The following is a 19,117-nucleotide window of genomic DNA, read 5'->3' on the forward strand; positions in this document are numbered from 1 at the left end:
CTACACCTCTACAGATGACAAGGGAAAGTTACTACACAACCTGTTAGCTCCAACACTAACCCTGCACTCCCTAAAGCTGTACAGTGACCAGCATTTCCCTTGGCAGAATTTCAACATGTACCTCAAGCCTCAAAAGAGTGACTTAATTTGCAACTTCTTTGGCTTACCTCAAAAGGCAGCATGATTGGCGGTGGTGGCTTTTTCAGTTCTTCACATTTTCTCTTTTTACATATCCGGTGACTCGTTTTGCGTTTCCTGCAACAGCTGCATTCTTCACAATTTGTTTTCCGCAGACAGGGCTCACAGACTCCACAGCGCCTTCGCTTCTTTTTCTCTAGCATTGGGAGCAGAGATGAATATGGAACAGGGTAATCACCAGCTGGAGTTTTAAGAGAGGATGGCCCTGAGGCCTCAACTGTTTCAGTGCTGCCGCTCACGTTGTCCTGAACCAAATTCAAGCTCACTCCAACACTTCCCAGCTGTGATGAATAATCATTGTGCTGCAGTCTTGAGTCAGCTGGCAAATCTGCATCTATGGCTTTTTCTGAGGCAAAAGCAGAGATTTCCGTGCTCAAAGGCAACTCCGAAACAAAAGCTTCAGAAAACTGTCCAGAGCTTTCACCAGAGACTTTATCAACTGTGGTTTTTTCCAAATCTGGAGATAAAGTGGGGATATAACCTGAACTCAAAATTAATGTCTCTGCATTGATACATTTAACAAGCTGTTCAATGTCCTCCACTTCAATATTGTTTAAAGAGGTATTGGAAGCTGTTTCACATACTGTAAATATTGTTTTTGAGTCAGATTCTGAATTCTCTCTTGTACAACTCAAATCCAAACTTGAGTCAAGTTCTTTGCAAATGGGTACAAAATCCACAGCCAGTTTCATGTGGGATTCTGCAAGTGAGCTTGCACCTTCAGAATGCAAAAGTGAATTTGATTCAGTGACAGCTAGAGAGCTGGAATTTGAAGTAATGTCTTTATTCTCAGACTCTGAATCCCAGCCTGCCTTCAAGCAGGACTCTGCAAATAAGCTTGCATCTTCTAATAAATGTTCTTGTGAGTTAAACTCAGAGGTAACTATAGGTGCAGAATTCGAGTCTTGTTCTTCACTAGGTAGCACCAGGTCCAACTCTCCTTCGATGTGGGATTTGGCAAGGGGGACCGACTCTTCTGACAGTACTGCTGAGCTGAGGTCTGAGGTATCGACAGAAATGGAGTCGGTTTCTTCGTTGTTAGGCACCAGATCAAAGGGGGTCTCTGCACACACCTTAGAGTTCGATTCAGAGGTGATTACAGCACCAGAAGATGGAAGCACGAGGACAGCATCTTCAACAAATGGTTTAGCCGAACTGGGTGTCTGCTCACAGGGCAGGTCTTCGTGCTCACATTTCACCTCTGACACTTCCGTATTGTCATCAGTTACCTGACTGCTTGGTACGGAGTAATTTGTTTCGGGTACTTCTACCTCTTTGTCTTGATTGGCACATGTGGCAGCAGACTCTTCTCCTACACTACATGGACCATCTTCTACAGGCAGAGGAGCCAACTCACTTTGTGCTGAATCTTGTTTCAAACCTCTTTCGCCTGCTTCAACATTTTTTTCTTCTACTACTGCTAGGGCTTCTTGTTCATGTTTTTCCTTCGTTTCTAGCTTTTTTTGTGCTGCAGCTTTCCTGGGCTTTGCAATTGTTGGAGTTTGGGACAATCTACGGGAGAACGATCTGTTACGGAGAGACATTGTGAAGCCATTGATGTTGAAACAATCCTGGCTATGAAAGAGGATACTGTCAGCTTTCTCCAAAGTCACCCACGATGCTCCAGACAAGGTTCTGGTTACACTGCTCCTGAGAAGTCTCCCTGAAGAGCTCATGATTGGTTTCTTTTCTTGCTGCTTTTTCTTAACATCTTTTTCTTGCACCGGCTTTTTGCCTTTTCCAGAACTAACAGCTTTTGTGGAAGTCTTTGTGGCTTTCTTTCTCACTTGGCTAGTTTTCTTTTTGCCCTGGTTAATTTTCCTTTTGCCTAACTCTTCCTTTTTGACTGATCTGGAAGGCCTCGCGTGGTGAGCCATGTCTGTGGAGTAGTAGAAACGTTAAGAGGAGAGATGGAAAAAAATCATGAGCTCTTGAGAGAACTTTTCAATAGAAAACTGCACACTCCCATTGCTGCCCTCTGTGGTGATACACCATTAGCTCTGAAACAGAAAAAAATAAAATAGCATTAATATAATTCTCATTAATGAAGGGTACATATATATTAACCTGACCATTTTTAATATTTAAAAACCATACTATTAGAATTATAAATATTGGATGTTATGTTCAATTAACACAAAAGCTTTGAAAAATATTAGTATATTTCAAAATTGAAAGCTTGACTAAATGCCTGTAACATAAAAGAAGAATGAAACTGACCTCAAATGACCAGGCAACATCACATATTTACTCTTTTATGTCAATTCTAAGAAGTTTGAATTTTCTCAATCTTATTAAGAGATCATTAACTACCCTTTCTCTTGAGTAAGAGTGGCTAATGTTTACATCCATAGATTCACCGCTGAACATAAAGCTGTGACTATAACGACATTCAGGAGAGATAAACAGAGCTGAGTTTCTCTGTTGTGTGTGTGCACGCATACACCATCACCGAGGCATCTCTCCACCACAGTGCAATCCCAGGTAAAACAGGAGAAGCAACAAGCTCCATGAAGATGTCTTGAGTCATAGTGCCGTTCATGGGCGAACCGAACCAGGGAAGGATTGCCTTCCCCATGGTTATCTCCCAGGATAATGCTCCCACATGCTGCATTACAGCACAAGCCTTGGTTCTGTCCTGTCCAGCTAAATCAGATATATTGCACATGCAGTTGCCTTGGCTTTGCCATTACGACCCTCAACAAAATGCCACACAATTGTCCTAAACTTTTGTCCCCAAATACGACAGTACAAAGTACATAGTTTTTAACTACATGCTGCTTTTAAGTATCCATGGAAGGCTTTATAAGCTTTATTTAGCTGCTTGAGTAGATCAGATGGGTAGGCAAGGGCATCCTACAAGAGGCTCTGCAGTCTCTGGCAGGAAGGTGTTCCTTTGAATTCCTTAAGCCCAAACCAAGTCACCTGCAGGCCACCTGCACCTCAGTGATGGGAAGAGGGAAAGAAAAGTAAGAACAAGCAGCATGGCGATGATGTCTAAAATCCTGAGCCCTAAAGGGAGGTTCTCCAGGAGCATCCCAGACCCACAAAAACATACCTACAGCAAGAGAGATGTAAAAAGCTTGCAACCACCCCTACCAGACAGCACCAGACTGCGCCAAGACAATTTCAGCCTGCAGAGGGGATGGCCTGGCATGGCCAACAGCCAGGACCAGCAGCTCCTGTGCTCCCCAAATCCGCACACTGACAGCAACCTTGTTTCTGCCTCAGCCTTGAGCACAGGACCTCCCCCACAGCCAACAGTAACTCCCCAGACTCTTTTCTAATAGCTTATTTAAATTATTTTGAAGCCTGGCTCTTGTTTATTCAGCAGTAGTAAGCTGACTGATACAGTGTACTGCAACATACAAACCAAGTGTCTTACCTAAATAAGTGATTATTCTGTATCGTATCTTCATGTTACACATCAGATGAACATTATTATTGAGAGCAGTTTTTCCACACACTCAAATACCATTTTAAAGCCAGCACTACTGTACGAGACAAGCCTAAACACAATTCTAAGGTCAGATCATAAAATAATGCCCACCAAACACACAATAAACAAGCTACCAGCATTCCTACTTCATCACAGCAAAACATCCAACCTGGAGCCACTAAACAGACAAGCATAGCTGTTTATAATTGCAGGTAATGCTCCAAAGGCCACAGCAGAGCCCCAAACAGCTCCCACAGAAGCACTCTACAGAAGTTGGGTCATACACTGAAATGTCAGAGCCTACAGCCAGCAAACAACAAGAAGGGCTGGGCAACATGGGAATGTGTGAATCAGGAGGGGAACTGAGGAGATAAAAGGTTTTTTTACTCTTCATCAGCCCTGAAACAGAAGCAGAATGGCAAGAGAAAACAGGAGATCTGGAATGGAAACAGAGACTGGATTTCTGAAGACACTGTGTATAACGCTCTGCTCATATTGCTTCTCTACATAAGCAGCTGCCACTGCTGTTGTAGAAGTTTGGGAAGCATGATCAAGAGTATCAATGAAAAGCTTCATTCAAAACTATCTTGTAATTTTTTTAAATTATCAATATAATTACATGATAATGTCTTTACCTGCATTTGGAAATTGCAACATGGTTGCTTCAGGACTGAAGAAGCAAGATCATTCTGTTTGGGTTGTTTTTGTTTTTGTTTTTTTTTTAGTACAGAGAAATATACCTGTCTCACAAGAATGCAAAAAAGTATCAAAGCCAAAAGTGTTGGCTCTTTTTAGGGCCAAAATTAGAGGCTATGAACACCCAGCAGTTGAAGACTTCCCTTTCTCTTAGTAAACAAAGAATGCTGACATTCACAGGAAATCGACTGGCATTTAAATGTTGCATTAAAGAAAATGGCAAAGCCTGCTGGTATTTGACTTGTTCAGGTATGACAATACAGAGACACAAAGAGAACAGCAACAGCTTTATCCATTTTGTTTTGCTTTCATCACTGGAGTGAACCTGGGTTTTTCATAACAGATCTGGGCAACAGACTCCTAAATATTTTTTTAAGTGATAGTGGATTTTAATTTGATTTTTCTGGGACCCTGAGCACCTGACCACTGAGGTGACTATAAGCTCCTGGGAGAAATGCCTGTCAGGAAGAGATCTTTGCCTCCCCTACAGAAAGCCCATAGTCTTGATGAATACTAGTCCACCAGAATCATCTTAACTACTAGAAAAAAAACAGCTAACATTATTTAAATAAAGTGCCTAAAAAACCTACATGACATTGTGTTTGCTTCGTTTACTCTTCTACCTTTAAGACCAAAATATTAGGTAGCTACAAGCTTAGTACTGAAGTTTTGTTTTCTGTAACACCAGTAAATACTTGACCTTCCCTTTTCCATTTAAAGCACTGAGTGCTGATACCTGCAGCAGTTGCAAATTGCCGCTCCTCGCTTCTTAAGGACAAGCAATAGCTGTATCACGTTGGTCACATTTCAAAGCAAAAAAATAATTGTATATCCAAAATAGCAGGACCAAACACAATTCTCATGGGGCAACATAATAACTTGTCCGTTTTCTATCATCCAGGAGAGAAACAAACTTTCTTCTGAAAGCCAAATCAGGTGGGACCCACCACCCTCTCCTTGAGAAGAGGGAACAGGCATCTCTATGAAGTAAAAGAGTTAATACACACAGGAGGGTTCGCGGCGATCCGCCCTGGATAATAACAGTGCATCCCAAAGCTGTCTGTTACTTGAGCTGACTTATCTCTTCTAATTCATGTGCAAAGCTGAAAGCTGGTTTTAAGGCCAGCTGCTTGAGTTTTGCTTATTCAAAGTAATAAATCTGGAGCAATCCCATTTACTGCTATAATCCTCAACAAATACTGCTAAAAAGCTAATCAAGGGCTAAATCTTTTAGTCTCATCTGAGTCAAAATTCCAAACAATTATAATGAGAATTTTGCCTGCAAAGTAATAGGAGAATTTAACCCCATACTGCTGGAATGCCTCCAGGGAAAAAAAAAAAAAAAAAAATTAAAAACCCAACAAAAAACACATATACCATAAACACACAACAACAACAAAATACAATCCCCCCAAACCCCTGCCTGTTTAATTTATCTTCCCTTTGCACAAGAGGATGATAAATAAAGCAAGTTTTCCCCTTTAGAGGTAGTGTCCATCAAAATTCTGTTCCATAACTTGATTCTTGTTGGAAGATGGAGGGAGGGAAAAGATCAAAAGACATGTTCTCATAAAATGGTGGCAGCTTTTTTATGGTACCATGAAAGAGAACAAGTGACCACTGAACAAACACAGCTGCATTTTAGGGAAAAAAGTGACACAGCTAGGACTAGTTAAACCTGGTTTCACTACAGTCAGATGTACTAATTAAATAAATTTTGCTTCAGTGTTCAGGTATCTGTGGGACTACAGTGGATCCGTGGATTCCCCGGCGGAGGGCACGGGAACAGAAATTAGCCTTGAAGATATTAAGGGCTACCCATGAGAAAGATGGGAGTAACAGAGTATCTGGAGATGTTAAGGATGTACCCTGAGAGAGAAGGGAGTAAAAGAGTAACATTGATGATAGCAAAAATAGCCAATGAGACGTTACTGCTGTAACTTGTAACCAATAGTGAAGAGACACATGAATTGGTAAAACTGTATAAAAATGCACTTGTGGCAATAAATGGCATCTACTACTTTCATCCTGGAAGAACTTGGTCTATGTCGTTTGTCCGTCTCAGTCACGACAGGTATCTTTCAAAAAGTCACTTAAGATTGGCCCAGTGGGGAAACAAGAAATTTTCATAACATGCACTTAATAAAACACAGGTCCCAAGCAATAAGGGCCACAACCGGACTTAGAAGTTGCCCACACAAGCTCAGATCTACAACTTTGAATTGAAAAGCACTCATACTCTGGCAGCAAACGCTCTAGAGGAAGATGCAAGACACACCAGAGAAGACACATATTAGAAAATCTGACCTCTGCAAAAGCTTTTTCACAGTGCTTTCAGGATGATGTCATACCATCTGCGTATTCTTCCCAGCAGCACCAATGTCAATAATCTGCTGTTCAGTCTTGCCTAATTCCCTGCATCTACTGACTGGTCTGTACAACACTTTGTACATGAAAAGATGGGAAATGCATTAGGAAGAGGGAAACAGTTTTGACTTCTTTAATCCTTCAGTACCCATTTGGTTTTGGTTACAAAATAAAAATGAAACTTCTCATCTGCCTTCACAGTACCATGACTTATTTCACACATGGTCCTGTAAAGAGGCCTCTCTCCCTTGCCAGGGCAGCTGGGGAGATTTCCCAAACGCCCTCCCCAGAGGGACACCCAAGGTCCTCCCTTGCTCAGCACCCCACAGCCCCTAGACCTCCCACAGCCCTGTTCCAAGTGATGTTTCTACAGTCCCACATGCCATTTAAGAACAGTGTTTCCCATATTACTACGCATGAGTTTTCTGCTTTATTTTACAGACTTATGCTTCTTTTAAGGCAATCGGGCACTATTTTATTCACATGTATTAAAAACTTACCAGCAGCATAACTGCAAATCTGGGACGCGCACTGCAGAACAGCAGCCCAGCTTCTCACCAAGGCGTATGCTCAAAGCACAACCCTTTTCCCACTGACATCAATAATACAAGATGATGTTGAGCAGATCAACCATCAAGGCCTTCATCCTAAATTCTTGTGCTCGCTGGGCTCAGAAGGGTCAGTAAGTGTGGATAAGGTGGGACTGCCACCCCGTCCCACCTCCCTCCCCTGCACAGAAGCTGAAGGCTGCTGTGAAATACACATTCTCCACAAATTCAGCCAGAGAGGTCCATGTTTAGCATTGTGCAATGTCATGACTTCATGTACCTTGGAGCCTACACAGCGAGTGAAACAAAAAAATAACACAAAATAAAGCCTTCCTGGTTTAGGGAAAGCCCTATTAGAACAATTTTAAAAAAAAAGTGTAGCAAGGAACCTCACGTGTTTAAACCACAAAAGCAGGTTAAGCCTCAGACAAACAACTGGCACCAGAAACCTATTGTGAAGACTCACACCATATGTGCAAGTATCCTCCTGCAGCCCACGCAGGAGCATGGGCTTCTTTAACCTCTGCTCAGCACAACTCAACGCTGACTTAACAGGAGAATGCTAAAAAGTAAAGATACCACGTCATTTCTAAGGGTTCACCAAATGAAAGCACATTCCACCAGAACACTCCAGGTACTTTTGAATACAAAAAAAAAAAAAAAAAAAAAGGGCAAGCAAAACAAAACCCAACAGCTAATAATCTGCCCCTCAAATTCTGCATTTATGCTGTTTCAAATACTGCATTTCTTTTTTATAATATTTGACTCCATTCTTCAGGGGGTTTGCCTTTTCTTAACAACAACAACAACAAAAAAAAGCAGCATGCTAACCGAATCATCTTATCTCAAACTCAATTAAAAGAAGGGGGAGGCAGAGGGAAGAACCTTCAGGCAAAGATTAAACCTGGAAAATTTCAGCCTGAAAGGTGTTTTGAAATTTAAGTAACTGAAAACAGAAAGCAGGATGGAAATGCTTAGACCAGCTTTAACAACCACAGGTAGCACACCAGCCATAATAAAAAAATATCAGTGGGGATTTTGAATTATTACACAGTGAAGACTTAGGTCTGATAGAAACCATAAATATCAGAAAGTTCTCACCTTGAATTCTTCCCCGATTACCTACTTTGTGCAACCCAGCCCGTCCTTGTCTCCTCCAAGCACAACCAACCTCTCTTGTCCAGAAACACTGAGCCTCATCCCCATCCCAAGAGCAACCACCACCCACCCTTGCGCTGCCTGAGAAAATGCTTCTGAAAAGCATAAACCAGCTTTCTCCTCCTTTACAGCCAGGGTCACCCAGGTTACCTGCCCAATTTTGCCCAGACCAAGAAAAAACACTACATTTTCTGGATTCAATCGCTACTCCTAATTCATGTTGACTGACATTAATTAAAACAAGGTGATTACTGCACAGAATAGCCTTCTGCCTCTCCACAAGAGAGCCTTAAAAGCAGTACTAAGCACAGCTGGAAAGAGCTATTCTTTAGAAGATTTTTTAATTATTGTTATCTTCATAAGTTTCCCCACTGGCTTTTAAATTTAAAGAGATACCTTTGCCCTAAAAGTCTGCTTGGGCACATTTAAACATCTAACACTGCAAGTGCATCTTTGCCTTTTTTTGCCATTACTGCATTAACACTTTTAGAAAGATAACTCCTTGGCCAAATCCAGGCTGGTGCAGCCACTCTGGCCAGCTTGTTTACACAGGCCACCTCACTGCCCCCCTCGGGGGATTGCACTGACATGGGTGGGCTCATGCCCTGCTCTAAGATGCCAACTCACACACTCCCCTCTCCTCCTAACGGAGTAGCATCTCACCACACTGAGCTGCTGTTACACAGGCAATGTGGGCCACGGCACTCTTTAAATATGTTTGGGGTGCAGGATAGGCTGGCTGGGTATAGGACAAGCTAGGCACTGGCACAACTCCTTTGACTACTGTTGCACGTGGTCCCTTTGCAAATCCAGCATGCTGCACTGCTCGCTCTTCGGGCATTAATAGCCATACCTTTGTCAGGTTAGCTGGTCCTGCCTCTCAGCAGGCCACCTCGTCCTTTTTCCTTACCTGCATCCTCCTCCCCTGGCTCCATGAGGAGCATGGCAGGGGCCATCCCCATCAGCACCAAACCTCCAGCTGCGACAAGGCCGCCACCTCTTCTCCCCTAGCTCCCAGAGCAGCTGGATGGTCTCTCTGCATCCAGGAGCACCTCAGGGGTTGCAGCCCCGCCGGGCTCTGGTTCCTTTAGTGCAGGCAGGGGGAAGGGCAGGGGCAGGCAGGGCCCGCCTAGGGGGGAGGCAGCGGCTCCTCGTGGCCCGGCCCGGCACCCCACCCCCCCCTCCCCCCCCCAGCCCCAAGAGCCCTACCCCGGGCTGCAGACAATGGGCCAGCCCCAGCGGGAGCCCGCAGCGCCCGCCCGGACGCGCCCGGCTGCTCCCGCGGCAAAGCCGAGGAGCCGCCCCCGGGGACGCTCCCCCCGGCCCCGCACACCAGCGGCACCTCCGGAGGGTGATGCTGCTGCACGGCCCTCGCTCGGCTGTTCTCATGGTGGGGTGGCTGCGGGGGTTTTCCGGCTGGCCGGGGGCCCCGGCTGCCGGGTAGGGTCCCTTTAATTGTTCGCTGCCCTCCACGGAGGCTGCAGACAGTTTCTCTCGCCTGGCGGGTTTTTCCAGGCAGGCTCTGGCTGCTGCAGCGCAAACACACTCCAGCACCGCCAGGGAGACCGGACTTTTTCGCTCTTTCGGCCAACAAACTGCGTTTTGCATTTGAATAAACCCCAGCCTCCCCGCCTGCCTGCCTTCCTCCTCGTCCTGAAACGGCCCGACCCGCGGGGCGCCGAGCCCAGCCGCTGGGCTGCTCCTGCCTCACCTCCACCCTGGCTCAACTTTGCAACGGGGAAGAGGGGGGGGAAACAGGGGGGGAAGGAGTGGGGGTCCGAAGCAGGGGGGGAAGGAGTGGGGGTCCGAAGCAGAGGTCTCCCCCGCCCGCAGCAGCCCCGGGACCCGTCCCACACACGTACCAGGGCTGCGGCGCGGCCAGCCCGCAGCTCACAGGAAGACGCGACGCTGGCATGGCTTGGCGCTCCGCGCTCGGAGCCGGGCGAGGCGCGGTTCACGGCCCGGGCCCCCGCGGGCGGGCGGCTCCCATGGCGCGACGAGCCCAGGCGCGGGAGAGGCAGCCCCGGGCCGCGAAACGTGCTCTCGGCGGCGGCGGCGCGCCTGGCCCTGCCGGACCCTCCGAGAGGGAGCGGGGAGGGGGCGGCTCGGCGGGGCGCTCGCCGCACCGAGCCCTCCCGGCAGGCGGCAAAACGCGCCCTGGATCCCCGCGGCTGGAGCGGGATTCGCCGCCCCCCGCCGCCTCGCTTCACCGCACCTGGGCCCCCGCGGCGGCACCACCGGGACGGGCCCGGCGCGGCCTCGGGGAAGGCGAGGGTGAAGGCGGGCGGGGCCGCCCCGGTTGGCCCCCGAGAGCCGCAGCCGGCATGCCAGGCTGGTAACACCGGGGATCATTTAACAACAACAACGAAATAAATAAAATTATAATAAAAAGCAAATTACTCAGTTACTCGTGGGGGCTGCGGTTTGACGCTGCGTGCCTCCTGACCAGCCACGGAGGTGACACCCTCTGAAATCATCCTTTTTTTTTTTTAGGCAGGAAGAGGGAAATCCTGCTCAGTGGTGATGGGCAAAGGGTCAAGCCCCCTTCCCCTTACACGTGCCACCCTAAACACCAGCGTCCCCCCGGGCCCAGACATGCCACGAGTGGAGCCAACTGGGAGATGCTGTTTGAGAGGAAGAGCTGCTGAGCCGCCCCCTCCCTCCCGCAGGGAGGAAAAAAATAATAATGAGCCTTGCTGTCCCCATCCCCCACACCTCATCCATCAAGAACCCCTGATGATATTTGCTGTGCCTTCCCAGGGGCCAGGAGGTGCGCAAAATGCTATAATAAGAGGAAGAGTCAGTCAAGCCTTCTTACACAACTCATTATCACTGCAGCCTTTTGTCATAACAGAAAGCAGGCCACCAAACCCAGAATCTCTTCAGACTGTTTTCCATGTCAGAAATTTGATCTATGAAACAACATGCCCAAGCAGCACTTTTTTTTTTTTTTTAATCTTCATTATTATTAAGTCTCTAGTTGTTGTAGTATAAAGCACTTCAGATGTGAAACAACCCATTCAAATGTGAGACTGCAGAGGCTTTTCTGCTGCATCCAAGAGAGCAGTACTGTCCACATCCATTGCTATGAAGATGCTTTAAATGCCAGTGTTTTGCTAACTATTTTGATTGACATATGAGAAAGGAGAGGCAGAAGCATGGAACTGCACAGCTCATTGTTATTGTTAGTGGGTAGGTAGCCCATCACTAGTTTGTGCCTCCATCCTCTTCCTCTTCTCTCCTCCCCTTCATTTCCTTGCAGTGAAAAAGGAATTCAATCTGGGAATCTCAGCAAAGGTCACAGACACATTTCAGATGCAGCAAGGTGAAACCAACAACACATACACCTGAATTTTGAACATTGGCCTGACCAGCTCTCAGAGGCAGCTAATTTTAGCCATGCCACAGGAGTTCTCTTAGGTAACCATAACACCTCCTCCTTGATCTGACAGTTCCCTGAAAAGACTGCTGCTACAAGATATTAAGACTTCTGTCATTCCCAAAACCTGCCCTGCTAAAATAAGAGGTAAAACAAGCTATTTTTACAAGGCAAAACTGCAGATGATTTGAGAAGTAAAAGAACTATTGGCCTCACAAGTGCTACACACAGCAGAATTAATTAAAAGGAACCCAAACTCAATTAATAAAGCTCCATATAAGCTGAGTATGTTTCTTGGAAGATGTTAATATTAGGAAGCTGGAAGTTGCGGGCTTTAATAAAATGCGGAGCAAGAAATTAGTAACTTGGAGGAAAGCAACAAGCAAGGAGGCCTAAAGCTTCCTTAGAATAAGCAGGTTAACAGGAGCACCCCAACACCAACATGTACAACCACAGCTCCATTAAAAACATAATAAAGACTAGGAAACAAAGAAGAATTAACAATTGCTCATTTTCACAGCCACAGACATGTTTTCTCATTGCCTTTTTCAACACTAATAAATATCCTAGAGGAAGCAAGTAGCACTTGGTGACAACCTTTCCTAGCAACTCTAAGATATTCAGCCTACCAAAATAAGCTAAATGTAAATGGTTGGAGAAAGATCTCACAGTAACGACTAGCTGGGCAACAAATAATGGATGAAATCCTTTCACTAAAATGCAGTGAAACACATGAGGGGAAAACATAGCCTCTAAATTAGCTACTGCTATTTAAAACAGAGATCTTGATACTGTAAGAGATGCCTCTGTAAAGCTGTTCTGTATTGCTCATGTGGAATGTTAGGAACCATTACAAAATGAGCAAAAACAAGGACTGGAAACATCAGTACACCATCGTTATTTAGTCCAGATCTATCATTTGGTTACATCTTGAATACAAAATGCAGTTACAGTCTCCTTAAAAGACACAAGTAGAACCTAAAAAGCCACAGAGAAAAGTAGTAAAGATGACCAAAAGTAGAAGGAACAGCTAAAATACTTTCACTATTGAAAGAAGGCAATCCAGGTGAAATACCAACCAGGATACTACAAAAACAAGAGCAGCATGGAAAGGGTTATCAGAGAGTGAACATTCACTGTGAAAAATAGAGTATATGAAGTCAATTTATCAAATACTGATTGGAAGATAAGACAGCTATGTTTTCATGCTATGTGTTGCAAGCCATGGAACTCTGCTACACCATATTGTAGATGAAAAAAACTTCACAGGTTGCATTTTTTTAAGCAAAATGAATGAGAGAAAGTTTAATCAAAAACTACTTACCACAAAAGTATTATTTTAACTATATATTACTTAAAGCTGGAAGAGTGTGCTGAGAAAATAGCTCTGTATGCTACTCAAGCCTTCTTCCCTGAGTACGTTCTACTGTCAGGGGTAAAGCTTTAAACCGGTGGACCTTTGATCCAACATAGTACTACCATCCCTTTGTTTTTAATCTAGAATAACACATGAATTGATACATACCTGCAGAATGAATAAAGCTAGACAACATAGTACCAAAGAACACAGCGCATAAGCCCATAAATTGTTCCACGTTGCATGCAGCTCTGGCAAAATTTGAGTCTGTGGTGAGTATCAGGAAACTGTTCATGGCAGCTGCTCTCAGAAACAATAACAGCCAGCAGGACAGCCCCACTGTAGCCACACAAGGCAAAGAGGACAGACCTGTATCCAGATTCAGCCAGGAGTGCAGCTTCCAGGTGAGAATGCAGGTCCAAGATTGAACTGAGAAGTCCACCTGTAAGTTAGAAACAGGTCTGGTAACCCACTATATGAGCACAGATAGACATAATACAAGCAGATACTGAGCAGGACCCATAGCAACTAAGCAGAATCCATAAAACATACTAATACTTCTAAAATATAGCTTAGCCAGGGCTGACCTTAAATAGAGCTCCTGGGCCCATGGGTAGAGGAGACAGGTGGAGACTCCAGGTGCAGTTGGTCAGGTCCATTAAGGTCTATTAGTACCCTCAGGGCCCTGACCCTGGAAACAGAACTATCTAGGTGTAATATGTTGGCCCTAAATCAGTCCCACAGTGTCACGAAATATTACAGGGAGGCACCCTGAGGTTAATTTAAGGGACAGCAGAGTCCAAAACAACCTTTATTGAACCAGTGGAAAACAGGGTTTTAGCACTCCACAAGTGACTTAAATACAGGTTCAGATATCAGTTGAGGAAATAATTTGAAAGGGCAGCAACTAATACAACAGGCGGTCCACAGTGTGCATGCACGTGGCTGCACCAAAACAATGCCGGAGCCGGCCCTGGGTCCCAGAGGAGCACACACTTGCCAAACACGGTGCAGGATTATTTTTTTTAAAAGAGAGATACGCGCACTCGTAGTGAGTACGGGAAGTGTACACTCGCAGTTCCGCGAGGGTAAATTTATAATACACTCGCAATTGTGCGAGGGGCTCTCGGCGGCCACTAGCGATTGTGCGAGGATTTAAAGTACCAGTGCACGGGAGGAAAATACACTCGCGGTTGTGCGAGGGGCTCTCGGCAGCCACTCTCGATTGTGCGAGGATTAATTTAAGGTACACATGCAAATGTGCACGGAAAATATATGTGCAAATGTGCACGGAAAGTATAAATATGCTCGCAATCCGCGAGAAGTTTTACTTACACACGTGGTGGCAGGGCAAGTGGAGTCTCCATCCCGGGGAGGTGGGGGGGCCCGTGGCTCCCGGCGGCAGTGGCCAAGCTCGTGCTCCGAGGGACCCGCACAATGGGCGGAGTCACCGACGAGAGTCCCATTTTTATAGGCTGATCAGATCTGACCTGTAGGCATTCTAGAAGCTTCTCTGCACCCCCCACACTGACTGTGGGTGCCCCTGAAGCCTCCAAAACATCCCCCACACTGGCCGCAAGCACCCAGCGGCTCAGTGGTGCCTCGGCACTCCCTTCTCCTAATGGCCCTGGCCAGGGTGCTCTGGGGCCAAACAAAAGAAGCTGTTAGCCTCAAGTACCAGAGAAAGAGGGAGATGCGCCCACTCCTTCCAAACTGAAGGGGGGCAAGGGGAAAGAGGGGGGTTGCATTCCACCACACGCAGTTTTACCTGGATCAGACCTCTGCAGTAGGCATAACATCAGTCCAGGCTATAGAATGTTAGACTTGTCACTGATGCTGAGTTAAGCTCTCCACAAACCAAAAAGCTCTAGGAATTACACCGCAAAGACACCCGTGCTGCTTTGTAAGGGAAAGATTGGACCCACCCTGGCCTATCTTGGCTAGCTCTGCCTCCCCTGTAGCGAAAACGTGATGCTGAGACATTGGAACTGGCTTCCTGTGTGATTACAAAGCACCTACCTTGCAAAGCCTTCCTCACATTTATTAGCGTGGACTCCAGTGTGACAAAGTGAGCAGTCTGCTTCCAGAGCAGATATGACCTAGGGAGCTATACGCTACACCGCTGTGGTGCTGTGCCTGCAAACCCAGCAGAACGCAAGCCAACCACTGCTAGTGCATTTGTATTTGTAATAGAGATGATCAGATAAATCACCCACGGTGTTGTTAGTTGGCAGCATCTAAAGAGAAAAGTTTTGAACAACAGGAGTTTAATGCAGAAACTCCTGAATTCTAATTGTGGAAGACAATGTCTTCCTCATTTAGTCTTTCTTGGCCCTGTTTCTGTAGATAGTATCTACCTGCCTGATTGGCACCAAAAATAAGTTAACATTTGTAAGCATGCTGAACACGGATTATTTAAGCACCAATACCATTTTACATGAAATAAGGCCAGAAGGGATTATGATTTCATCTTCTGACACCTGTTACATAGGCCCATTGCATTTATTCTAAATGTTTCCTATCAGATGCTTCTGATCTGATGGACAGCAGTTTGCCCCCAGTTTCTGATTTATTGGAAATCTCGGCCCTTGCTTCACTGCATGATTGTACAAGTATGAATGCAGAATGATTGTGTTGTGCCTGGACGGTAAACACTACATCTGGGAAGACTTGGCTAATTTTGCATGCACCAACTTGACATTTTCTGATGCTTCAAGTCTACCGCACTTTTGCAGTAAGCCATATGATACCAGAGGGCATGAGGTGCACGCCTCTTCCCTGCACCTGAAAGAAAGGAAGAGGCCTGCTTAGCTAAAGAAATGTGGCACCACTGCATTTGCAGACTTAGTAGCCAAATATTTGTCCCTTAAAGACCACACTGACATGCTACAGGTAGGGACTATCAGGGTTCTGATGGTGCTAATGGGTGTTAATAGCCATGACCAGCCTCTGCCCACACACCAGGTCCATGGGCTGGGAGCTCTATTTAAGCTCAGGCCTGGCTAGGCACTTGTTCCTCAGCTGAGCTTTTGTGTGCTTGTTTTGAGTCCTGGCTCTGGCCTTGTTTATAGCCTGGACTTGTTTATAGCTTAGACTTGGCTGCTGGATGAATATGAAGCTTGTTTCTAGTCTTGTTTTGGGCCTTACCTTCTCATGTTTGTGGCTTGTTTTTCTGGAATGACTTTAGTGCTGCTCTGTGCCCTTGGTGTGACTGTCAATGGAGCCTGTTCCTGCCACCCAGCTCTGGCCATCCTGCTGCAGGACTGTTGGTGAGGATTCTACCCATGCTGTAGTCACCCTCGCTTCCTAACTCATATCCCCTCAGGAAGTAAAACTGTCTTGCCTGCTTGCTGACAAAGAGAGCTCAAGATGGCAAGGGGCTGAGATTTGCTCAGGTATTTCTAATCTGCAAGCTATAATGTCTGTTGCAGAAGAACAAAAACAAATCCTCACATTTTTGAGTCTTGTGGGAAAAGTTCTGTACTTTTGGTGGTTTTGGATATAGTTTGGGGAAAATGAACAGGCAACTAGATAAATGTCCCTTCATATCACTAGCTAGTAAAAACCAGAAGCAAGTATAAAGTGGAAAAAAATCTTTTGGATTCCTATAGCCCATAGGATAATTTCTACAGCTGTCCCAAAATTGAGCTTGATGTACACCAGTATTTTAAGAGAACTGAAAATCTTTTCAGCAACAACTGCCCTGAGGATAGCTTACCTAACTTCAGCCTTGACAACTTACTTAAATTGATAAATATTTGAAACACCTTTACGAAAACAAACACCTTCAACTCCAAAAAAAAAATCAGAAACTATTTAAGCTATTGACAAAACTGCCTACCTCCTTGAATTTTTTGTCAAGATAGAAGCTCTGCTTTTGAGTATCTTGACTTTGTCTTCTCCTGTTCATCATCAACCTGTCAGGGAAAGATGACAGAGCATGAGGCATGAATGTAACGTGAATTACGTTAAAAATGCTGATGACTTTTAAGAATAGATCATAAAAGAGAACCCACCAGACAAACTCTGTAAAGGGCATAAACACTTCAAAGTAAAAAGATGAAGTGACAGTAGTGAGAATGTTAAGATTTGAAGGTGCGAATAATTAACCACTACAGAAGGCAGTAAAAACCCCAGAACATCAGAGCATTTTATACCAGTAAGTATTAGGAAAAAAAACACCTATACATATAAAGCTCATTGCTGAATTCCTTTGTGTGATAGTGTATCTATAAGATGTTCTGCTTGATTTTGCAATGCAAGTTTTTTTATTGCTTTCCTAAACAGTGCATGCTTCCCTCAGTTACAAGGGTTGACAGAATACCTTCCTGAAATACGTTGCCTGTATCCAAAAGAAGTAGCAGCCTGTTTATCCAGTTATCTGATTTTTCTAGCTGCTGGTGAAACTCTAGAAACTAGATGACTTTCAGCTGTTAGTATATTTGCAGCACTTTTCTGTCTGAAGTCTGTAAATAAGTTCTTACAGTTGGAGCTGTTAAAGCGGAGTGACTGCTGCCGTGGTGGGACGAGGAAGGTGTGTGTTTGTTTGTTTGTTTTCTGAGCAGAATCCCAAAAGAATACAAATTGGCTGGGGAAAACCACAACAATTACAAAGTTTGCTTCAATAACTCACAGAAAAATTGCTCTGCCATTAGAGACTTAAACATTAGCGTGACTTCAACAAAGATTATTAATTTCCCAGGTATATTAAAAAAAGGTGAAAAGGCTCTAGAGCTTTCTGCTATAAAGGACTTACTCCATGTTTTCAGGAAGAAATCTGTCCACCTTTGCTATGCATTTTTTTATTATTGGAAAAAAAATGTGTATTGTAACAGCCATTTCCCAAATATACAAATGACATAATGATAAAACAGAGCAAAATAATTTTTCCCAATGCTGAAGCAAACTTAATTTTAAGGAATGTAAACTATTAAAGGAAAAAAATTAGTAGTGTCTCTTGAAAGCAGTTTGACATAAGCAGGAAGAAAAAAGGTTCCAGCAGTCTTGTTTGGAACTGGGTTCATTTTACTTGTGCAGGCCTTGAGATCTGTTTGACTGTTTCCTTCATGTTAAAAGACAGACTTTTAAAAAGAGGTTTTGGTATATGAAATCCTTGAAATTTGGATCAGGGTGTACAGGGCAAAAAGTGTATGAGAAATATATGAGTAACTGCAGAAAACAGAAAATCTGACAGCCTGAACTTTCTCACCATTGTCTGGCATCCCATGCGCTCACCCGCCTTACACTGGGCACCAGCATTGAGTGTGCTTAGTTGGAGTTTTTTTCAGAGTTGAGGACAAAAGTTTAAATACCTCCTGGAAAGCCCTATTACACTGTGTTCAACAGAGACATAGCAGAAAACCTAAAAAAATTGCAAGAAATGTTGACAGCTGCAGAGATGATACTGGGTTTGGCATTCCTGATTCTAAAAAAGTAGCGGTGTTTTTTGTTTTGTTTTGTTTTTGTTTGTTTGTTTGTTTTAATGATATCTACTTCATTCTGATGCATTTTGAAACTTGAACCTGAGTAAAAATGCTGAAGAATTTTGCTATATATGAAACAATACCGGATATTTTTTACTAGATATGAAAAGATACTGGATTTTTTTTGCCAGATATGAAACCATAATTTAGACAAAAGACATATTGATGTTCTAGGATGGATTAAGTAGCTATTGAAATGCTTAGGAAAAAAAAATCGATGTACTTTATTGTATAGCCTAATTGAAGGTATTAAGGTTTTGTTTAGATGCACATACAGGTCTAGAAATATGTATTTGTTGGAACAGGGCACCGCTGAACGCCTCAAACCGCAGCCGGGCCACCCCCCGCGGGTACCGACGATGTGAAGCCCCCCGGGCCGCCTCGCAACAGCCGCGGCGGGTGCCCCGGGGCCTCCTCGGGCGGAGGGGCGGGGGCCGCTGCGCACGGGCCGCGGGTGACGCGATCGGCAGGCGCCGCGGCGCGGCCCGGCGG

The 19,117-nt window shown here is 44.9% G+C and overlaps 1 protein-coding gene across 6 annotated transcripts in view; it reads right to left on the reverse strand.

The window, feature by feature from the left end:
* TET1 (tet methylcytosine dioxygenase 1) overlaps positions 1 to 10,937 on the reverse strand; it is a 70,527-nt gene extending 59,590 nt beyond the window's left edge. For 5 of the 6 annotated variants that reach the window (XM_082054267.1, XM_082054265.1, XM_082054266.1 and 2 more), the window contains exons 1-2: positions 10,269 to 10,612; positions 168 to 2,198 (exon numbers count right to left, since the gene is read on the reverse strand). In XM_082054267.1, the coding sequence (XP_081910393.1) occupies positions 168 to 2,075 (1,908 nt within the window). In that variant the 5' untranslated portion in view covers positions 2,076 to 2,198; positions 10,269 to 10,612. Of the gene's footprint in view, positions 1 to 167; positions 2,199 to 10,268; positions 10,613 to 10,814 lie in introns of those variants that run through there. The other variant, XM_082054264.1, reaches the window with a different exon arrangement.
* Positions 10,938 to 19,117: the final 8,180 nt, after the last annotated feature.

This window comes from Streptopelia decaocto (genome assembly GCF_964273445.1).
Source record: "Streptopelia decaocto genome assembly, chromosome: 5".
In the NCBI taxonomy this organism is placed as follows: domain Eukaryota; kingdom Metazoa; phylum Chordata; class Aves; order Columbiformes; family Columbidae; genus Streptopelia; species Streptopelia decaocto.